Genomic DNA, 22,965 nt, shown 5'->3' on the forward strand with positions numbered 1-22,965 from the left:
ACATAGTAATGGTACAGTCTGTTCCTGAGTATGCCACCTAAGCAATAAATCCATGTCGTCAAAAAAATATACACCTAGAACATATGCCACAGTTGGCAACCAGTATGGTGACAGGATTCTCCAAGCTTACCTACAAAGAACAGCTCCAAAGACTAGATTTGTTTACATTTGAGCAGTGGAGAATGCGAGGGGACCTGATTCTGGCATGCAGCATCATCAACAGAAATGTAAATCTACCTTTTGAAGAATTTTTCATCAGAAGAATTTTTTATCGGAAGAATTTTTCATCAGAAGAATTTTTCATCAGAATACATCTTTAGTTGATAATGATGACAGTGAAAGGAAGTCTCATTTTAACATTTAAAAAACAACTTTATTTGTCATCCTCATTAGTAGCGTATACAAGAGAGAAACGGGTTAGTGGGAGAGTTCATTGTTCGTGTGTGCTTGTAGTCATGAAAAGAGTTTCTGATGTGGGGGACATAGATTAGATATCTGACAGGCCTGTTGAAAGAGACAGAAAAGAGTTTAATATCTTTACATGTTGTAGGAGTGTGCATCTGAAAGTAGGGATGGGACAAAGGGTTAGTGTCTCGTGGTAGGAAAGAATATGTATTGTATTTTTCAATTGCCCACACTGAGGATTGAACCTTCAACCTTCAGGAGAATATCGCTTTTTACAATTGATTTTTCCAAGTACTCTAACCACTGCACCACGGGTCCTTGCGGACGAAATTCCGTCCAAATTCCCAAATTCGACAGAAACATTCCTGATACACCTGAAGAAGGTCGGAGGTTACATCGACCAAAACATTGTGAAAATCACACTCAAGATGAGAACAGTAGTCCAATGAATCTAAATAATACGAATAACCAATCCTCATCTCAAAAATTCAGAAACGTCCTTTCAATAGTCATTATTTATCTTACATTATCTTGTACCAAACAGTGTTCTTCTTCAAAACTGCATTGTCATAGCCTTCAAACACAACTTACAAGGTGCCTTCAATAAGTTTCCAGACATTTTTGTACATCCATTTAAAAATTGTTGTAGACTCTTGAAAATTTAATATGTTATTGCTATACATCTTGTGAGATGACTGACCAATTTTTATGACTTCAGATTCAATGAACAGCTACAGCAGGAATTGGAATACACCTTACCAAAGCCTGATTGTCACAGCTGGTGAATTTCAAAAATACAATCTGGACGTGAGGACACTTTAGAAGAACAATATGCAATAAAATTATTTTTTAAACTTGGGAAAAATGCCACAGAAACGTATGGAATGCTTCAGACTGCTTTTAGAACATCTTGCATGAATCAAGCATCAGTTATGAGTAGCATAAGAGATTCAAAGAAGGCAAGGAGTTTGTGAGGAATTATGAGATGTGTGGGAGGAGTAAGGAAGTCAGAACACAGATGTGATTGGCCAAATAAAGAATTTCATGGATAAGGACCATTGTGTGTCTATAGATAATAACTGCACAGTTTAATGTCAGTGTAGGAACTGTACACACAATTATTCACGAGGAACTGAAGATGCAGAAGATTTGCACAAAGTTTGTCCCAAGAGTGCAGTCAATAACTATCCTTGTCACAGACTATTTGACCAAGATGGGCATTAAGACAGATCCTCACCCTCCCTTATAGTTCAGACATTGCTTACTGTGACTTTTGGTTATTCCCTAAGCTCAAGAAAAACCTTAGAGACCTTCTGCTATGAGACAATTGAGAAGATGAAAGAAGTTGTGATAAGGGTCATTGACACGCTCATATAAGAGGACTTCCATGAGGCCTTCCAGAAGTTGTCAGAATGGTACAAGTGCACTGTAGCCGAAGGAGATTACTTTGAAGGGGACTAGAGTTTCATGTGTGTACTATCAGTAAAAGTGCACACACGAAAAAAGTCTGGAAACTTATTGAAGGCACCTCGTACATATGAATTTCATTCATTTCAGGTAAGAATTGCATTTTTGTTTGAAAGAAAAATATAATAAATAGAAATATTTTTTAATCAATTTTTATTATCAATCAATAAGAACATTGCAAGAAAGTATACGCCATTCAAGAAAGATTGGACGAAATCATTGCGGATAATGTCAAAAGGCGGATGAGATACCGTTCCTTAGTTTCTTCACATGTTTTTGCATCATTTTCAAAGCTGAAATAAAATGAATCAACATTTGATGCTAGGACGATAACAAAACACAGGATTATCTCTAGTTATGTGTAGTGTGTATGTTTTTATATATTTCTCTGTGAAAAACATGAGGACGACAGCAAGAAACATACATTAATAGTCTAAATACCTGGGCAATATCAAAAACAATGAGCAACAATGAATTCATGAATGCCGAGAGAGAGAGAGAGAGAGAGCTATAGCCGTCAATGCCTGTACCAGGCAGAACACCACTTGAACAAATGAATGTAAACGATTACAAGCGACTAGAGACTACTTGTGAATTTGATATTCCCACAAAACTTCCACCTTTGGAGAAAGTCAGTTGAACCTGCCTAGGGTGAGTGTCACTTCAGTATAGTCAGTATGTAAAAGATTCACTCCTAAACTAATTAATTTATCATTATGGGTTTTGGAACACAGCTACTAGGTATAATGGTTCATAATGTGGACTATATTTGGTTTAATTTAGTTTATGTAAAGGAAGAAAAAGGAAGAAGAAACCTTTGTGAAAATTCAGATATTTCTGATTTTTGCAAAATTTTAAAATAGGTGTTAGACATAAATTAATAAATATTTCTAAAATTTGGTATATTTTAAAGGGATTTAAGGGCATAATATGGGCACACTCATTTGAAAATTAAAATATTTCAGATTTGCATTGAATTTGATCCATAATCATTGGACATCAATTAAAAGAAGATTCCCTGAATCTTAATCTCTTCAACATCTTGACGTTTTAGACGTTTTCTAAAATCAAAAATCATGTATTGGAATAAGGATTATAGCTATAAGGCTTAGTATCATTATTTCTTGAGTTGAACCTTGATAAAGGGGGCAACAGTATTCTGTTTGGGGAATTCATTTTACTTGCCCTGAGACGGGCATTCTTCTAGTTCTTAATAATATTGACAAACAAATTAAGTGTTGTTTTATTTTATTTGTAGCAGGAAGTTTTAGCCAAACATACTTTCACCAATTCTTATCTCATCTTTTAATATCAAGGTGCTTCTTTTTATATTCATTGGAGTGGGGTATGAGCAACTCCATTTCGGGTTAAAGAATTGCTCCAAAATTGTTTGATTTTTTTAAAACAACAAATAAACAGTTGAAGCCAAACTGTTTTTTTTTTTTTTTTTATGTAGTAAATGTGTTTGTGCATGTGTGTATGAAAGAGAGAGAGAGAGAGAGAGAGAGAGAGAGAGAGAGAGAGAGAGAGAGAGAGAGAGAGAATTTTCAAAATTTTAATGTCTCAGATTGCAAATAATTTGTCACAAATTTACCCATTAATGGATTAATGTCATTTTTTATATTTTTTCCTTTAACAATTAGGTCATTTTGTTTTAAATTCATCACTGGTGGTATATCTCCATATGATGATGGACTCTCCCGTTGATTTCGACGTACAAGGTTCCACTACAACAACTAAGTTGCTCGGAAATCCACACAGATGATTTGTTTATAGTGGTGAAGACTTTGTGTAGAACCAACCACACTTTTTGGTATTACTGCTAACCTTCATTGGTGCAGATGACTGCTACAGGACAGAGTATACAGTAGACTGCAGGTTTCTACATCAGAGTATCCTTCTCCATGCCTTAACAAAGACTGGGGGTGCATCTCTCCCAGTGAATTAATGCGCCACCAGATACCAACCTGGAAATTTTTACAACTCGGTGCAGTACATATAGCACCTAACCTTCCCAATATTTTATTATATTGTGCCGTATATCTCCATATATATATATATATATATATATATATATAATATATATATATATATTTATATATATATTATTTTTTACTATAATAATGAAATACCTACAGACACCAGTGTTTCATCCTTTCGGGAATCTTCAGTGCAGGGTGTCACGATTAATACCAGTCAAACGATTTGAACCCCGCAACACGAGACATCTCTGGCTCGATTAGCGAAAACCTAATCAATTCGGCTACCATTAACCGCGTAAAATAACGTTGAATTTAAACATTTTAATTTTAAATGTTACATCTGTCAGACAGTGATCTAATCGTTATATGATGATCTATGCATAAGAGCTAAATTGACCGACTTTTATTAAACTGAATATGCTCAACTATAAGAAACGAATTTCTTGAAAGGGCTGTCATAATTATGTTTTACTATAATAATTAAATACCTACAGACACCAGTGTTTCATCCTTTCGGGAATCTAATCATTATATGACGATCTATGCATAAGAGCTAAATTGACCGACTTTATTTTATTTATATATATATATATATATATATATATATATATAATATTTTGATTGCAGAAATTTTCCACTGGACCAAATTATCATAGGTTTGCAATAACAGATGCTACATACAAATTTATTATTAAAAATGTTATATTAAATAGAGAAATAGTCAACCACCTCAGCAGGAATAACCTTCTTAGTGACACACAATATGGTTTCCGCTCTGCAAGATCTACCGCAGATGTGCTGACGGTTATATCCCACAGGATTAGTGAATCTCTTGACAAAGGCTTCCTTTCTAGGGCAATTGCTCTTGACATATCAAAGGCCTTCGACAAGGTATGGCATAAGGGTCTACTTCACAAGATTTCCAGCTATGGTATAACTGGAAATGTTTTCTCAATCATTAAATCATTTCTCTCCGATAGGCTCATAAGAGTAGTGGTAGATGGACAAAAATCGGAGGCCTGCAATATAAATGCTGGAGTCCCTCAGGGGTCAATCCTAGGCCCAACTCTCTTCCTGATCTACATCAATGACCTCCCTAAACACATACTTAAATCATTCGTTGACATCTATGCTGATGACACGACCATCTACGGCAACACATCAAAGGCTGTAAATGACAAAGTTCTCTCTGATTCTCTCTCCTCTGATCTCGAGCGCGTGGTGCAGTGGGGGAAGATGTGGCTGGTTACCTTTAATGCATCCAAAACCAAACTCCTATCCTTACATCATCAACGCTCTGATCCCCATCTGGCATCAATTGTGATGGATGGCTCTCGTCTGGGTGAGGCCCCGTGTTTTGACAAGCTTCTGGGTTTGACCTTTACTCCTGATCTGAAATGGAACACGTACATCAAGTCTGTTGCCAAGGTCGCTGGAAAGATGGTGGGATCCTTCTACCGCTCCAGAAGATATCTCACTACTGATGCAAAAAACAGCCTATCCTGCCTTGACAGAGTACAAAATAAACTTCGTGGCTTAGTGGGGGATGCCCTTTTCTCTACCCTGCAACCTCTCTCCCACAGAAGAGACGTTGCGAGCCTATCCTTGTTTTATCGTTATTTCCATGGCAGGTGCTCGTCTGAACTACAATCTCTGGTCCCTCGCCAATCTTTCACAAAAAACACCCGTCTGGCTGAATCCACTGTGAAAAATTCCCCCCCCTCTATATCTATGCCTAAATCAAAACATAGATTCCATGAGCAAGGCTTCTTTCTTAGAAGTGCATGCCTGTGGAACTCTGTTCCGTCTGCCTGCTTCCCACCGGACTACAACTTGGATGTGTTCAAGTCCAATGTTAACAAATTCCTAATGAACCGCCCCCTTAAGTAAACACTTCATCAAATCTCCACACTAACGTAATGTACTTGCAATAACCCTTATCCCTGAGTGGCTTCCAGGCCTTGATAAGTGGTGATCACTGTGTAAAAAAAAAAAAAATGTTATCCACCATCTTATGTGACTTTAGAATGCCATTTTATATGCATTTATTCGTTATAATAAAATCATACATTACATCCTAGCAGAAACATCATCACAATCGCCAACATCTTTAGAGGAAGTAGTTTCTATTTTTCCCTCTAAATCCAAAGTCCTTCTACTGCCCCCAGTCAAGACTGGGAAGATATATACACATTATAATTATATTGCCATGACACCCTTCTTAACTGGATCATACACTTATAGGCATACAATTACTTTTCTACTTACCAATTCGAAAAATAATAATTTCTCCCTACTAACATTCCAGCTTGGCCTTCAGGCCAAAACCAAAGTGTAGTATCTGTTCTTCAGATGCTACACTTCAATTTTTTGTTCTCTGTCAGTGGAGGAGAAATTCTTCACGACTGAGACAATTTTTATTTTTGTTCCTTTCTCCATGTTAAAAACTGACCCTGGTGTCTAACTCTGTCTCGTCGGGAGGCAAAGTAAATAGGTATTCTCATTGGCTGAGAACATAAAAATCTAATATTCCAGAATAAACACCTTTTTACAAAAAACGAATACGTCAGACCTATACAAATATGGTTGCTCTCTCTACATGAAGCAATAGTTTTATGAATATTAAACCAAACACAAAATTATTAAACGCTCATAATCATAAAGTTACATTTACGTGCAACTACTCCTACTCCTCCTTCAAAAAAAAAAAAAAAAGCAATCTGTAAAACAAAATACATATTATTTATGGATAGCATTGTTTTTTTTTTCTTTTTTATACTGAAGAAACCAACAAGAGTGCTATTTCTTTTTTTTTGTTTTTTGGTTTCGCTTTGTTTTATAATGGACCCTTAGATCCACCTACACACTTTCCTTTAAAATGACAACTTTAATAGGTTTTCCAGTTTAGTGATTCAGAAAATCTCGCTTGGTGGATACAAGTAGTTTTGAACAAATCTTATTATATCCGACCGACACTGCCACTCTCAAATTTCTTTGTTGGTTCATAGTATTTGCATGTGGGATCCTGACAGCAATTATCAAGGTTAAATTTGTGGCAAATATTTGGACAACCACCCTCACTACCAAAATGGGGTTTCTATTCCGAAAGAGATATTGCTGGTGACCATTCCCAAAAGTCGTTCTTAACATGTGGAGGCTGAGGATGTCTATTTCGAAAGCAGTTCTTAATATGAAGAGGTTGGATGTTGGGCAGCAACAACAACAACAACAACAACAACCATACTTTAATTTTTCTACGAGAGGAGAGGAGCATGCTTCCACCGAAGCAACACATAAGTAGTAGACTTGTGAGTTTTAATATATCTCACTGCAAATGATGTAAGCACCCATTTAAAAATCCGTAACAGATTGTTTGGATTCTTTTTGAAACAATAATAATAAAAAAAAAAGGAAAGTTTAAGCCAAACTGTAGGTATTTTTGTAGTAATAGATACCATTGCTTTTAGTTGAAAGTGACACAAAAAAGTCAGTAGAAACAGTTTTTTTTAAATCGATTTTGCCGTTTTCCAAATTTAGCTATTATAGAGTAGTTGAACTATATTTTTTTCCTTTATCATTTTGTTTTAAATTCATTACTGCCATTATATTTTATATAATACACAGGCAACACATAGGTAGTAGACTTGTGAGTTTTAATATATCTTATTGCAAATGATATAAACATCAAAAAAAAAAAATGAAAGAAAACTGCTAAGCTAAAAACTTACCTTTCTGTATATGATGGGTCATTAGATGCTGCATCATCTGCAAATCGTACAACGAGAACCACAATTAAAAGAATAAATAAAAGATAAAAGAAGCATTGTTACAAACGGCAAAAACCAAAGTGGGCTCTAGAGTAATGCTCTGTGGTAAGGAGGATTGGGAGAAAGAAGCAGTCCCCAGAAGAGAGGTGTAAGACCTATGATATGGATTCTATAAACCTATTCTGGGTCGGCTGGGACTGGTCCACTTCATTTGCCATTATGGGCAAAGGATTGTCCGATCTGATGGGGAGAAAAAGGCTGGGTTTTAGAAACAAACTGTCAGAAGTGTGGTTAGTTTGGCCACCAGACCAGATGGTGCACGGATGCTGCAGATTGGAGATTGGAACTGGAAAAAAAGTTAATCATATGGTTCCCCACAGCTTTGCCAGTGGCAAGGTTCAGGGAAACGAGACAGTGTTGTCCAAGGCAACTCTTATTAAATCAAACGGCAGACCTGCAACGTAAAACTATATAGCTAAGAAAAAAGATCACCCAAGAAATTGGTTATTGGCTTTGAAAAAAAAATAATGGCAATTATAATTGATTGAATTTAAAAATACAGATCTCAATTTTTGATATTGTAAGTTTTTATTCATCTCCCACGGCAGGAAGATTAAATACAAAGTCATGGAAGTGGGAGTTGAAAAGCCAGCACCCTAGAAGAAGACCACTCTAGCCAAACAATAATTGCCTGGGCAGCATCATTGGCATTGCCTGATAGGAGCTCCTCAGGCGATTATCAAGAAATTAACCTCTTTTTAAAAGTAAAAACAGGTAAAATCTAGGACGGTGGTTCTAGAACTGCACAGACAAAAAATATTTAAAACAAAAACGATTTGGTTCGGGAATCTTAAGTAGGATGACCCCCCCCCCCCCAGTGTGTGTGCGGTATTATGGTGAATGAGAACTTTACCTAGGATTAGCATAGACTACTCATGGTAAAGTGATAAGGATAACCAAAATCCCCTCTCTCCCTAATTTTTGAGTGGTCTTGTGCCTAATTTTTTGTTTTTCTGGTTTTTGCTTTTTGTAACATTTCATGAAAATAAAAAATAATCTATAATTCGAAATTCGGCGCAGATTCATGAGTTCAACAAAGAAGGTCGGTTACATTGATTTATTAACATTTTTAAAAATTAGAATATACACATAAATGAGGTATGCATGGAAAATAATAGTTTCGAGCCGTACCTTGCTTGAATAAAGAACCATCTGAAGAGCTCGATACTCCATGCATTGGATATCCCTGAAATAAAAAATATTTGCATGACAATAAGACTGATTACAAATTATAAATGTATTACAATAAAAGAGAGGAAAGGTTAAATTGTTTGAATTAACAACAACAAAAAAAACAAAAAAAACAAGTTTGCAAAGAAAAATATAAAAAGACAAAATCAGTTTCTTTCTGCTTGCTATATTTCTCACTTTCTATTTTTCTCAACAAATACAAGTTAAATAGCAATGAAGCAATATTCCCTTTTCTTTATAATAGACTATTCCAATTGTTTTATTCTTTTTTTTGCTTTATTAATAAACAGAGAGAGAGAGAGAGAGAGAGAGAGAGAGAGAGAGAGAGAGAGAGAGAGACAATAAATCTGTAATAGATTTAGTTATCAATTTTGAGAAAAATTATATGAGTTGATTTGGGAGAAATTGTCAGGAGAAATAGCATCCGACCTGAGAGCTCATCAGTCAAACTCCACAGCTTACCATTCACAACATGAATTAGAAGAAATACATAATAAATTGAGGACATTGCCAAGGCTGCTGCAAAAAAGGTAGGCTTTCTTTAATGTGCTAGAAAATTACTCACACCAGAGAGTATCCTATATCTCTACAAAGTCACTATTCACCTATGCATGAAGTATTGTCACGTCAGGGATGGTGCATCTACCACTAGTTTCTCCCTCTTAGATAGGGTCCAAAAGGTCCACCACTATCTATTAAGCTCCAATGTCTGTCCCATCACCCCAATGTTGAATCCTTGTGCCTGTTTTACAAGTATTTTAATGGAATGTTCTGATGAATTTATAGAACTTGCGCCCACATGACATACATACTCTAGACCAGTGGTTTTCAACTGGCGAACCGCAGATCCCAAGGAATCCACAAAATTCTCTCAATAGATCTGCAACATCAACAGATATGAAAATTAAAAATAATTGGTATCAATATATTAATGCATCTCACCAAGACAACTTGACATTCGCATCTGAAACCAAAGACCTGCAGTTAAATGGGCTGGTAAACAACAACAACAAAAAAAATAAATAAAATAAAATAAAAATAAAATAAATACAATAAACAAAAGTTCAGCTAGAATTCGTCACTGTCAACTTTCTCAACTTTAAGCACGTCTTCTCCCCACCACCTCTGCCAACAGGCATTTTATTAAAAAACTGACTCCATTCCATTTGCATATGTGTGCAGTGGACGATGAGATCTTGTGAGATTCCACGAGACGACATCTTATAAATCCATGGCTGCCATCTTTAATATCTCTCTCTCTCTCAGATATCCCATCTGAAGGTAAGTTGTATAGCCACATAATGCACATACACGTGGGCGCTTTCTTCTTTGCTTGTTCCATTCAACTCTACAGTCACTAAGTACTGTATTGAGTTGATAGCAAGAAAATAATTCTGTATAGGCATTAAAAATGTTTTCTTTTTAGTAATTATTATTATTATTATTATTGTGTAATCTGGCAGATCGAGGTTCTTGAATGAAGAGAGAGATATAATGGATGCTCACATCCCACTCAATACATGGGTTGCTATGATTGGTCGATGAGCAACAACCTTTGGCCAATGATAAAGGGCCTTATAAAGAGTATAAGGTATGAAAAAAAAGAAGTTTTATCAGAAAGGAAGGTAACTCTTTTTTTTTCATATTCTCCCAACAACTACAAAAAAATGTGACGAATGAATTCGTTGCATGCCCTTTAAGTACTTAATATTGTAATTTCAACATAAATGCTCAATTAGAATACTTTATTTAACATGACCTAATAGAGTGATTATGTTTCAGGCATTATTATGGCCCGATTACAAAGAATATATATATATATTTAAATCCCCGAAACAGTGTTTCATGGTAAACAACTGATGATCCCTTAAAAAATATAAAAATTGGTATTATAGTAAATTTGAGAGTTGATGCAGTGATTGCAGGTGATTAAATGACTTACTGACTAGATGTTTTTTTTTTTTTTTTTTTTTTTTTTTTGAATGATAAAAAATAATTTTTTGTGTGGTTTCAAATGTTAAAAACTTCAAAGACTATATATATATATATATAATTTTTTTTTTTTTTAAATAATATAAATATTCCGGATTAGACCTTGGTTTCTTGATCCTCTTAGGCTTGTAATTAGCAATTTTTTTCCAAAGTATCTGCTGGTTCCATATTAGGATACTTATGAACTTCCATAGATGGAGGTGCGACTTCATTGGATTCCTTTTCAGCTGGAGTATCAGGAAAATAGTTATGAGTTAAAGACAACTCCAAATAAATGTTTAACGCTATGTGTTTGCATTCATCACCTCTTTTTATTCGAGCAGAACAACTTTTGCCATCATTGCCACTAAACAGTTCAATAACTTTGCCCAGTTTCCAGAAGGGCCTGGGCTTGGCTGGTTCCTTAATCAAGATCACATCATTGACATTGATTTTATTGTGAAACTCAATTTCATGCAAATCCTTGCAACTTTCCCTTAAACTCAGCAAATATTCATCGTGCCACAGATCTTTGAATTTAGATGCCAATTCTTCTGTTTTCCACGGCGCTTACAAGGAGAGATCTTGTGATTGGTTCTGTTTCACCCAAACTGGGGTTGTCAGATTGGAAGGAGATTTCAGAGTTTATGTTAGGATGAATGAAGCAGTTGGGTGTTAAAGGAAGCAGATCAACATCAGTAGAACATCTGTAGATCAGAGGCCTCAGGTTCACTGTTCTTTGAATGTCAGATAGTTAAGAGTTTAAAATAACTGATCTTGGATCGACCCAATGTTTTAAATAAGCATGCTTTAATTATCCTGATCATCCTTTCCCAGGTACTACTAATCCAAGAGGAGTAAAGAGGTATTTTTATGTGCTTGATAGCAGAGCTTGCAAATGGGCTATTGAATTCATTGTTGTTGATGTGATGTTTAATTACATCATCGCCTAAAGCAGCATTAAAGGAATGAGCATTGTCACTGTATATGTGAGAAGGTACTCCATAAATATTGGAAAAACGAATTAATGCCTGAACGAAAGCTTGAGTGCTCATATCAAAAAACAAGTTCAATGTGAATGGCTCTCACATTCATACATGTAAAAGTCAATAAATACACTTTAGTAGGTTTTCCTTCTCTTTGTACCCAGATGTGGCCCGTGTAATCAATATCGGTTGGAAGGGGTTTATTAGTCTAACTCTGTGTTTCACCAAATTTGTCAACTTGGGGTACTTGAAAGCCAAACTGTTGCAATTTTTACAGGTATAGCAGCTGAGATTACAGACTTCACCGACTGCCTTGCGTGCGGAACCCAATATCCTGACAACCTTAATTTGGTTACTTTTGTGTCTATGCCTAATTGTTTGTATCAGAGATGACTATTTAAAATTATTGTGTAAGTGGGTGATGCTTGGCAATTAAAATAGGATAGACCAAATTATAGTCATATCTTGTTGAATTGGTAATTCTGCCATCCAATCTCAAGATCCCATCAGATTCAAGAGAGATGTTAACATTCATAACTAGCAAAGGAATTTCCTTATTAATAGGTTCCTTCAGATAAGCGATTTTGTTATCAAAAGCTTGCAATTTCAATGAAGTAAATTTTAGCAGTTTGTTTTGGATCAGATTGTTCCTTCATCCGTTACCATTCATCCACAAATTTGAATATGAAGGCAGTAGCACAGTATAACTCGTCGAAGTTTGAGAACCTGTCAAATGGAATGAGAGGTTCACTAATAGTTCCACTCAATGTGCTATGAAATACATTTTACAATGTTTTGTGTCTAGATCGGGCACACAGACACAAAGCAAGCTATGCACAGTAGCACGCAACATCATGACATGACTAATTGGTACACATGCATTTCCTGTGATCTCTGACCTAGCCTTCCGTTTTCCTTCTCTTCTCTTTCTCACCTCGCCTGGTATCAAGCGGGCCACACGTATAATCTCGATTTTATGAGCTTAGAGAAGAATTGTTTGAACATGCCAAGTTTCTGAATGATGAAAATTGGTGTTCAAAATTGGCCTACCTATCTAACATTTTCCAACACCTGAATGATTTAATTAAAATTTTAATATTCCAACTTTAATAGACAGAATTAATACGTTTAAAAGAAAATTGATTATTTGGAAAAAACAGGTTTTGTAAGGCAAATGAATTTGTTTTACATTTTACCACTGATAACTAACCATCTGTAATTTTTAATTAAAGGATTGGATAAATAATTTCTATAACGCTTGAAAAGATTAGAAATCTGTTCTTTGAATTTCTGAATGTGGATTTCTGTTTGACCAAAGATGAGTTGGTAGGTATTTCAAATGACTAGACACTTAGACATCAATCTGAAAAGAGGCTCTGCATATTCTTCGCCAGTTTTCTAGGTCATACTTGTGCAAATTAGGATTCTCCCCCATCACAAATATTAAAGGTAATAAAAAAGAAAAATTAATAGCACTTTAAGAAAAGATGCGTGTGAAGCTTTGCAAAACAAGGCCAAACTTTCCAGTTCTGTTTTAAAATCATCATGGTCAAATTTTACATTAATTTGTAATTCTCTTGAATGAACAAATTTAGATCGTATTGTGAAAAAAATTCCTTAGAAACAATCATGTACATGCCTGCAAAATAGTTGAAAACCACTGGTCTAGACTGAACCGAGAACCAGCAAAATCTCACCCTTTCACTGTTGAGTTTCCTAAAGGTCGGAGAGTCTTCTACTCTAATAGTTTCTTCCCCCCAGATTGCTAGACTTTAGAATCCCCACCCGACTGTATTAACCTGGAGAAGTTTAAATGTAATGTGAATGGACATTTCACTGCTCAACTCTTCACAGTCCGCTGTTAGATACGATCCCAAATAGTAACCCCTTATGTTCCAAATGTCAATATGCTTTGTTTAGGATGAAAAAAAAAAAAAAAAAAAAAAAAGAACTTGTTAGAAAAAAATTAGTTCATAAACCAATTAATTTAACAAATGCCAGCATATGTACTAGAGGGATAACACAAGTAATTTTGTGTTAATTCTGATTTTAGTTTAATTATCGGGGTGAGCGCGAACGCAGACTCCACACTTAGAAATAGCGCACCTGAGTCATTCACACTTGGGACGATCGCAAAGGTCAACCCAACCGTAGTGTAATGGAAGGGCCTCGCTCTGGGAGAACGGCCTGGATGATCACCGTTAAAACCCCTGTGCCAGGTAAGTATGACGGTATTTATTTGCTCCCCCACCGAGCAAATTAGGCACAAGGCAGATTTTTAAAGTGAGGAGTGAAGGGGAAATGGGGACCAACTCCCGGGGAGTAGGGGAGCAGGATAGTGACAATTGGTATGAAGGTATTTATTTGCTCCCCCACCGAGCAAATTAGGCACAAGGCAGATTTTTAATGTGAGGAGTGAAGGGGAAATGGGGACCAACTCCCCGGAGAGTAGGGGAGCTGGATAGTGACAGTTGGTATGAAGGATTGCCCCTACATTAACCAAGGTCCTGCTGCCCTAGCCCCGAAGGACCGGAGCCAGGTAAGTATGACGGTATTTATTTGCTCCCCCACCGAGCAAATTAGGCACAAGGCAGATTTTTAAAGTGAGGAGTGAAGGGGAAATGGGGACCAACTCCCGGGGAGTAGGGGAGCTGGATAGTGACAATTGGTATGAAGGTATTTATTTGCTCCCCCACCGAGCAAATTAGGCACAAGGCAGATTTTTAATGTGAGGAGTGAAGGGGAAATGGGGACCAACTCCCCGGGGAGTAGGGGAACTGGATAGTGACAATTGGTATGAACGGTTGCTCCTACATTGACCAAGGTCTTGCTGGTCTTTGCTTGACACTTGTTGGCCAGGCCCCGAAGCTCGTCTGAGATTTTCAACTAACAACATATCTTCAAAATAAAATTTCAACATCAACACCTTTCAACTTTTACATTCTTTAATAACAGCATTTTATAACAAATCATTTACAATCATTTAAATTTACCAACATTTTCATATAATATGAGATTTCTTTAATAAACTTATATTTTACACTAGATTTTGTAATGTCAAGGTCGCTTGACGTTTACATAGCGTCAACAACAAACAATTGCGTTTTGAACTAAACCGACAGAAATTTCATCGATTTAGAAATAAAATAAAATAAAAGCATGAAAAAATAAAAACAAAACCATAAACAATCATATTTTCATCTAATCAAAATCAAATCAAATTATTCTTTCAATTTTTCGTTTAACAAAAACAAAAGATTTCAAGAGTTGTTTCCCCTGAAACGAGCAGCCGTTTTTCAATTAATAAAAATAATTTTTTTTTTTCAATTTTCATATCATTAAACAGTTCTAAATAAACTTGTTTCAATTTATATCTTAATGTCCCAAAGTTTATTATTTACAATAAAATGCGTTTCAGTAGGCTGTCATTGCTATTTAAATCCATGTTTTAGTCTACAAAAATGATTTCTCTTTATAGAATCACTCCTGTCCTTAACCTGTTTTATTTATTTTCAACCGTTGGGTTAGAATTATATGTTTTGCTATTTTTTGCAGAATAAAGGCCATACTATTTCTGATATAGGATTTTCAAGATAAATTCAATCATTATCGTATCTTTTGTTAATTAAATTGTTAGGTGAAAGTATAGAATCGTTACAAAATCCTCTCCTCATGTTAAGAATGCGTTTCTTAATAGTAATGTCATTATTTCAGTATGGACCATATTCTTCATCTATTCAATGTGGCACAGTTGATAGAAACATTGAATTTCTACGGCTCCAGGTGAGAATGGAGGTAGCGGTTTCAATCCTAACCAAAGCCCGCCAGAGGCTTACTTGGCCAAAATGCGGTGAGACGACAACTATAGAAGGCAGTAATTGCAGTGAATGCAATCAGGAGATTCAGAGTTCCTATCCATCGTTGTTACCACCTGACGAAGGCCAGAGGAATAATTGGCCGAAACGTCGTGAAACAACTAAGAAAAGATGAGGATACTAGTCCGCAATAAATAAAAATGAATAAATAATACTCATCTCAGTAATGAATTCCAATTAAATAATATATACCATTCTATACTCTGTATATTGGGAGGGTTTTACTAACCACCTATCATTCTATTGTTTTACTGCAAATACTGCCAGATTCTTAGTAGAACACCCAATCCCCCAACTGATGGAATTGAAATTATATTTCACTTAGTTCTTTTGTGATGACCGCTTAACTTCAAACTGTTCTTTTATGATGACGAGACTTATTCTCTTTAATGATTACAAAAAAATTTTCTCAACCACTAATGATACACTACCTGAAAGTACTTCCTTCAAGCTCCTAGTTTTAACATTCATGGACAACATAAATTGGAACAAATACATTGAAGTAATTGCCAAGGCTGCTGCGAGGAAAGTTGGCTCTCTCTACTATGCTAAAAGGCTACTCACACCTGGGAGTATCCTGTATCTCTACAAGGTCATGGTTCGCTCATGCATGGAGTATTGTTGCCACATCTGGGCTGGTGCATCTGCCACTAGTCTCTTGCTCCTAGACAGGGTTCAAAAGAGTCGCCAACCTAATAGGCATAATCACATTGACACACCGGTTCCCGCTGGATCACCAAAGTTAAGCAACATTGGACCTGGCCAGTACCAAATAGGTGACCATTTGGGACTTCCAGGTGCTGTATGTGCTCTCCGCTTATCTCGGCATTATTTCCAGTCGTCCTGGACTTTTCCTTACCACTGGACTCAAACAGTGCCGGTTCAGGAGAGATGTGGTTGAGGATTGCACAACTCTTGCCACATAGTTACATGCGTAGCTGCCCCTACAGGGGGTATCCTTTGTCTTTTGAGACTGAATGGAGACATCGTATAATATGATGATGATGATAAAATGATGACAATAATATGATAATGATAATGATGTTAATATAATGATGATGATGATTATGATGATGATGATATGATGGTGTTAATAGGATGACGATGATAATGTTATTATGATGATGATGATGATGATGATAATTTTATGACAATAAAGATGTTTCTATGTGTATGATGATGTTCATATGGTGATAATGATGATAATATGATAATGTTAACATGATGATTATATGAAGGTGTGAAAAGGATGATGATGATAATGATGTTAATATAATGATGATGATGATGATTATGATGTTGATGTTAATATGATGATGATGATGATGTTAATATAATGATGATGATGATTATGATGTTGATGTTAATATGATGATGATAATGATGATGTTAATATGATGATGATGATGATAATTTTATGACAATAAAGATGATGTTTCTATGTGTATGATGATGTTCATATGGTGATGATGATGATAATATGATGATGTTAACATGATGATTATATGATGGTGTTAAAAGGATGATGATGATGATGATGATGATGTTAATATGATGATGATAATGATGATGTTAATATGATGATGATGATGATGATAAAATAAGTTTCAATTGAAATGATATTCACCTGTTTCATATCGTAATTTCCAGTCGCATTGACAATTTGCTTTACATGAATCTCTAACTCATCAATTGTTGATAAATTTGCATCGATGAAATGTTGCAGATTTTGGTTTAGTTTCCTTCGAAAGTAGTTTCCTACTTACAAAACAAAAAATAGAAAAATAAGTAAAGTAAAAGGAATGCCCCCCCCACTTTTTTACACTTTAAATTGACAATTTGTCTCATCAAAAAACCTTCAGTGTTAAAACAGATTTTCTTCCAGCACAAAATTATATAAAAACTGATGTAAATAAATTGTTAGTTGATTTTTTTAACATCATCTTAGTTTATTTACATTTTAATTTTGTTGTTCCTCTTAGAAAATGTTTATAAGAAAAACATCTAAATATCAGAACATTTCTATAAATGCTTAAATCGATGCCATTTAATAAGTAGGGAGTCTATGGTTGTGTAGGTATTTACTTTTAGGTTGTGGTTGGGTTCTTTTGAGCGCTTATGTAGGTGTATCAGAATTTTTGTAGGAATTTTTGACACACCTAGCGCTTATGTTACCAAAATCAGAAATTGTATCAGAATCTGAAATTTAGAACAGAATTGATGATTGTATCAAAGTCAGGAAAAAAATTGGAGTCATTTCATTACTAGAAAAAACAAAATCTAAAAATAGCATTGAGAAGATTAAAAAATAGGCACTTATGTCAAAGAATCATCAAATCTAAGGGAGATAACCAGCATAAACATAGTAAAAATAAGCATATTTTGCCAGATATAATTTGGGACGCTGAACAATGGAAGAATGTTAAAATGAAAAAAAACAAAAAAACTGGAAATTGCTGAAGCAATTTATGAAAAGGAAATAAGTTAGCGAATTCAATCAACAAACTTAAATATATAAACATGTTAAGTAGAAAAATAAACTTATTATTAACGTATTACACAAAACAAAAATAAACAACCTGTTATAATGAAACTATGTTAATTAATCAACAACAAAAATTAAATAAACTTGTTAATCAATCAAGAAGTTGTTGTCCAATTAGCCAAAGAAAAATGCTTCCCTTATTTAAGAGACCCCTCCCCCCAAAAAAACCCTGATCACTTTATCGTGTGCAGAATCTTTGAACGTTATTATTTTTTCCTGATCATAGACAGAAATGACTGATTACCTAAAATAAAGAAAAACAAATTTCTTATTTTTTATTTTTTTATTTTCGCTTTAAAAAAATTTACATTGACGGTTTAAATACTTCAAAATCTACTCCAAAAAAGTTTTATATTTTCGCTGTTTTGTGTACGTTAATTATTATGTGCCCCAAATTATACCTTGCAAAATGAAACTAGAGAATATTAAAAATAAATAAATTAAACTTTAATCATTGATGGTTTAAATACTTCAAAATATCCTTCAAAAAAGTTTTAATCATCCTGACGCTGACTGATTACCTAAAATAAAGAAAAACAAATTTCTTTTTTTTTCTTTGTGTAATCATTTTTTTTTTCATTTAACATCCTTACTGTATACCGATACTCCATGGCTGACTGGAATAGCTTCCGTACATTCATATCTGATCTACCTCTGCATTCCATGTTTAAAAAGGATGTGTCCTCTATAGTATCAGACCTGACCGAATGGTTAATTGTAGGCATAGACCAATTCATGCCATCTAAAAAATTCCAACAAAAACCTAACAGCCAGCCATGGTTCTCCCCAGAACGTGCTGCTGCCATCACACACAGAAATCACTTTTTCCATAACTACCAACGTAATAGATGCACTGAGACTAAAGCTGCTTTCAGGAACGCCAGCAACCACTGTAAAAGAGTAATAAAAAATGCAAGAGAACTATATGCTCATTCTGTTAAATCCAAAGTAGCTGATCAGCGGCTTGGTTCCCACCAGTTTTGGCAAATAGCAAACAGGATCCTGAACAGAAGTGTGTGTTCTATCCCAACCATCATCAATGGACCTGAGGTCATCTCGTCAGCATCAGACAAGGCCAAACTATTCACCAAGAACTTTGCAGCAAATTCTACCCTATGCAACAAAGGCCATCAACTCCCCATATTTCCTCCTATAACACAGAACACGCTAGGTAACATACAAATATCTGTGCATGAGGTTGCCAAGCTAATCAAGAACCTTGATTCCAGTAAAGCAACTGGCCCTGACGGCATCCCAAGTATAGTGTTAAAAAAGCTTCAACCAGAACTTGCTCCCATACTTACGAAACTGTTTAAGCATTGCCTTAAGGAGAAGTGCTTTCCAACTCCCTGGAAAACTTCATCAGTATGCCTTGTATTTAAGAATTCAGGTGATAAGTCGTCCCCTTCTCAGTAAAGACCAATAAGTCTCCTGTATGTCATAAGTAAGTTGCTGGAATCCATATTAAATAGAGTAGTCAAACACCTCAGCAGAAATAACCTTCTTAGTGACATGCAATATGGTTTCCGTTCTGCTAGATCTACAGCAGATGTGCTAACAGTTATATCTCATAGGATTAGTGAATCTCTCGACAAAGGCTTCCTTTCTAGGGCAATTGCTCTTGCCATATCAAAGGCTTTCGACAAGGTATGGCATAAGGGCCTACTTCACAAGATTTCCAGCTACAGTATAACTGGAAATGTTTTCTCAATCATTAAGTCATTTCTCTCTGATAGGCTCATAAGAGTAGTGGTTGATGGACAAAAATCAGAGGCCTGCAGTATTAATGCTGGAGTCCCTCAAGGATCCATCCTGGGTCCAACTCTCTTCCTGATCTACATCAATGATCTCCCTAAACACATATTTAAATCATTCGTTGACATCTATGCTGATGACATGACCATCTACGGCAACACATCAAAGGCTGTAAATGACAAAGTTCTCTTTGATTCTCTCTCCTCTGATCTTGAGCGCATGGTTCAGTGGAGGAAGACGTGCCTGGTTACCTTTAATGCATCTAAAACTAAACTCCTATCTTTACATCATCAACGCTCTGATCCCCATCTGGCATCAATTGAAATGGATGGCTCTCGTCTAGGAGAAGCCCCATATTTTGACAAGCTTCTGGGCTTGACCTTTACTCCTGATCTGAAATGGAACACGTACATCAAGTCTGTTGCCAAGGTCGCTGGAAAGATGGTGGGATCCTTCTACCGCTCCAGAAGATATCTCACTACTGATGCAATTCTCTATCTATATAAAAGCCAAGTACGTCCAAGGATGGAATACTGCTGCCATATCTGGCAGGAGCTGCTAAAAACAGCCTATCCTGCCTTGACAGAGTACAAAATAGACTTCGTGGCTTAGTAGGGGATGCCTTTTTCTCTTTCCTGCAACCTCTCTCCCACAGAAGAGACATTGCGAGCCTATCTTTGTTTTATTGTTATTTCCATGGCAGGTGCTCGTCTGAACTCCAATCTCTGGTCCCTCCTCGCCAATCTTTTACGAAAAACACCCATCTAGCTGAATCCACTGTCAAAAATTTTCCCCGCTCTTTATCTGTGCCTAAATCAAAACGTAGATTCCATGAACAAAGCTTCTTTCTTATAACTGCACGCCTGTGGAACTCTGTTCCGTCTGCCTGCTTCCCACCTGACTACAACCTGGATGTCTTCAAGTCCAACGTAAACAAATTCCTGATGAAGCGTCCCCCTTTAAGTAGACACTTCATTAAATCTCCACACTAACGTACTATACTTGCAATAACCCTTATCCTTGAGTGGCTTCCGGGCCTTGATAAGTGGTGACCACCGTGTAAAAAAAAAAAAAAAAAAAAATTCTTTCATTGTTCCACTGATTATTTCAGCTTCCCAAATTATATCTTGCAAAATCTGCTTATTTTTGCTATGTTTATGCTGGTTATCTCCCTTAGATTTGATGATCCGTTGACATAAGCGCCAAAAAATAAACAGAATAAATATAGAAAATTGGAAGTAAGAAAGGGTTATCTCCCTTGCCACCTAAAAGCCAAAACAAAAACAAAAAAATAGCCCCCCCCCCCAAATGTTTAGCTTTGACATCTTAAAAATAAACGAATGAATCTTTTTTTTTTTTTTTTTTTTTTTTTTTAATTAATAGATATTATGCTTACCAAATTGATGAATGAAATGGTCAATGTCATTCTTGGTAGGTTCTTGGTATTGCTGGCATGATAAAGACGTATTATTTATTTCAATTGTGGAAAAAGAGGCAGAGCTTGAGTAATTCTTTATATGATCAACTGATTCCGTATAAACTTGATTGCTGTAGGGGAAACTGTTGTTCTGACCAGAAAACATGACTTTTTAATGCAAAGCAATCACACCTGAAATTTAACTAACAAAAAGAAAAGAAAATTAAAAAAAAAACATTAAACAATGGTAAATTTATCCTTTTTCACTAACGTACCGAATAACAACAAATAACATGATAAAACGATAACAATTTACCATAAAAATGTTTTGTTTTCAAATCTCTCATCATTTTGTTCAAGCTGGGGATGGGCTACCCTGCCAGATGCCAAACATTTCACCAGCTATCTCATGAATTCCAACCGAGAGATCTTTTTAAGATTCTGACCGTCTCTTTATGAATCTGTGCGAGCTCTTTCTAGTCTAGCACAAAAACATGCGTTCACATCTCAAGCCATTTTTCTTGTCATACACATACGTGCACACAAACAAACGTGCACATGTACACACACGTAGATATATTCACGTTCGCGTACATACACTTACATTCACGTGCATACACACACAGATGCTAATGTACACACATGTATGCACACATACGTGCACACGTATGCACACATGGGCAACATCACTTCCCTTTAAAGGAAATCCACACATGCACAAAAGACCACCGGAAACAACTACAAAAGCAAGAGACCTGAGCTGTTTCCTCCTTTTCGATTTGGCTCCCGACCTGGGCAGTTAACGGACCAACCGCTCCTTCGGGGTGCGCGCCAGCATGCTTCACGTCACCTGCTACTATGTGTGGGGCAAGAGCCAACAGACAGTACGTACACCTTACACGCTTTCTCTCTCCATGGCCTGGATTAACTTTCTCACTCTCTCTCTCTCTACAACTATAGACTTTCCCTCTCACCAGTTAACAGCGAGAGACGCACGCCAAACTAAACACATGCTGTACCCTTTTCTTTCATTTGTTTCTTCATGAAATAAATTCTAGTTCGTTTATTTCAATAAATGCGTTGTTCGTTTCTTTCTCAATTCAATTCATTTTTCCTATTTTGTACGACTGGGGGATATATATAATATATTCCACCAGTCCACTACAAATCTCTCTTGCACTTGGTTCACTAAGTATATTTAGCAGATAGCTTTAAAAAAAAATTATTTTCATGAGTCCGGTTGCTCTTATAATTACTGGAATGATAGAGATCTACCTAAGATTCCAGTTTCTTTTCATGTCGTGCATGACCTTGGCATTGATTATTTATCAAATTTATAAATTACTATGATTAATTTAACATTAAATGAGAATATATGGGACGATTGTATCTGTTCTATATTATAATTTTAAGGTAGACTCAAAAGATGAATTAATAAATGATAAAAAAATGGCGTCAAGTTTTACATTTGCTTTTATTGGTGTTCTGCTGAAGAGGAATTAAAAAAACCAAGAGCCGATCTTTATGAAGGGCACCATGCAACT

The 22,965-nt window shown here is 35.7% G+C and overlaps 1 protein-coding gene and 1 non-coding gene across 3 annotated transcripts in view; both read right to left on the reverse strand.

The window, feature by feature from the left end:
* Positions 1 to 2,008: 2,008 nt before the first annotated feature.
* The window catches only part of LOC145254602 (uncharacterized), a 38,987-nt gene continuing 18,030 nt past the window's right edge, over positions 2,009 to 22,965 (reverse strand). Inside the window, exons 2-6 of one of the 2 annotated variants that reach the window (XM_080113210.1) lie at positions 21,401 to 21,624; positions 17,332 to 17,462; positions 8,813 to 8,867; positions 7,583 to 7,619; positions 2,009 to 2,165 (exon numbers count right to left, since the gene is read on the reverse strand). In XM_080113210.1, the coding sequence (XP_079969336.1) occupies positions 2,069 to 2,165; positions 7,583 to 7,619; positions 8,813 to 8,867; positions 17,332 to 17,462; positions 21,401 to 21,587 (507 nt within the window). In that variant the 5' untranslated portion in view covers positions 21,588 to 21,624 and the 3' untranslated portion in view covers positions 2,009 to 2,068. Of the gene's footprint in view, positions 2,166 to 7,582; positions 7,620 to 8,812; positions 8,868 to 17,331; positions 17,466 to 21,400; positions 21,625 to 22,965 lie in introns of both variants that reach the window. The other variant, XM_080113209.1, reaches the window with a different exon arrangement.
* On the reverse strand, positions 13,891 to 14,056 carry LOC145254972 (U1 spliceosomal RNA). Its single transcript, XR_013863846.1, has one exon. It is a non-coding gene; the product is annotated as a U1 spliceosomal RNA (small nuclear RNA).

The sequence above is a fragment of the Euprymna scolopes genome, chromosome 30 (assembly GCF_053919585.1).
Source record: "Euprymna scolopes isolate OS-2025 chromosome 30, ASM5391958v1, whole genome shotgun sequence".
Classification (NCBI taxonomy): domain Eukaryota; kingdom Metazoa; phylum Mollusca; class Cephalopoda; order Sepiida; family Sepiolidae; genus Euprymna; species Euprymna scolopes.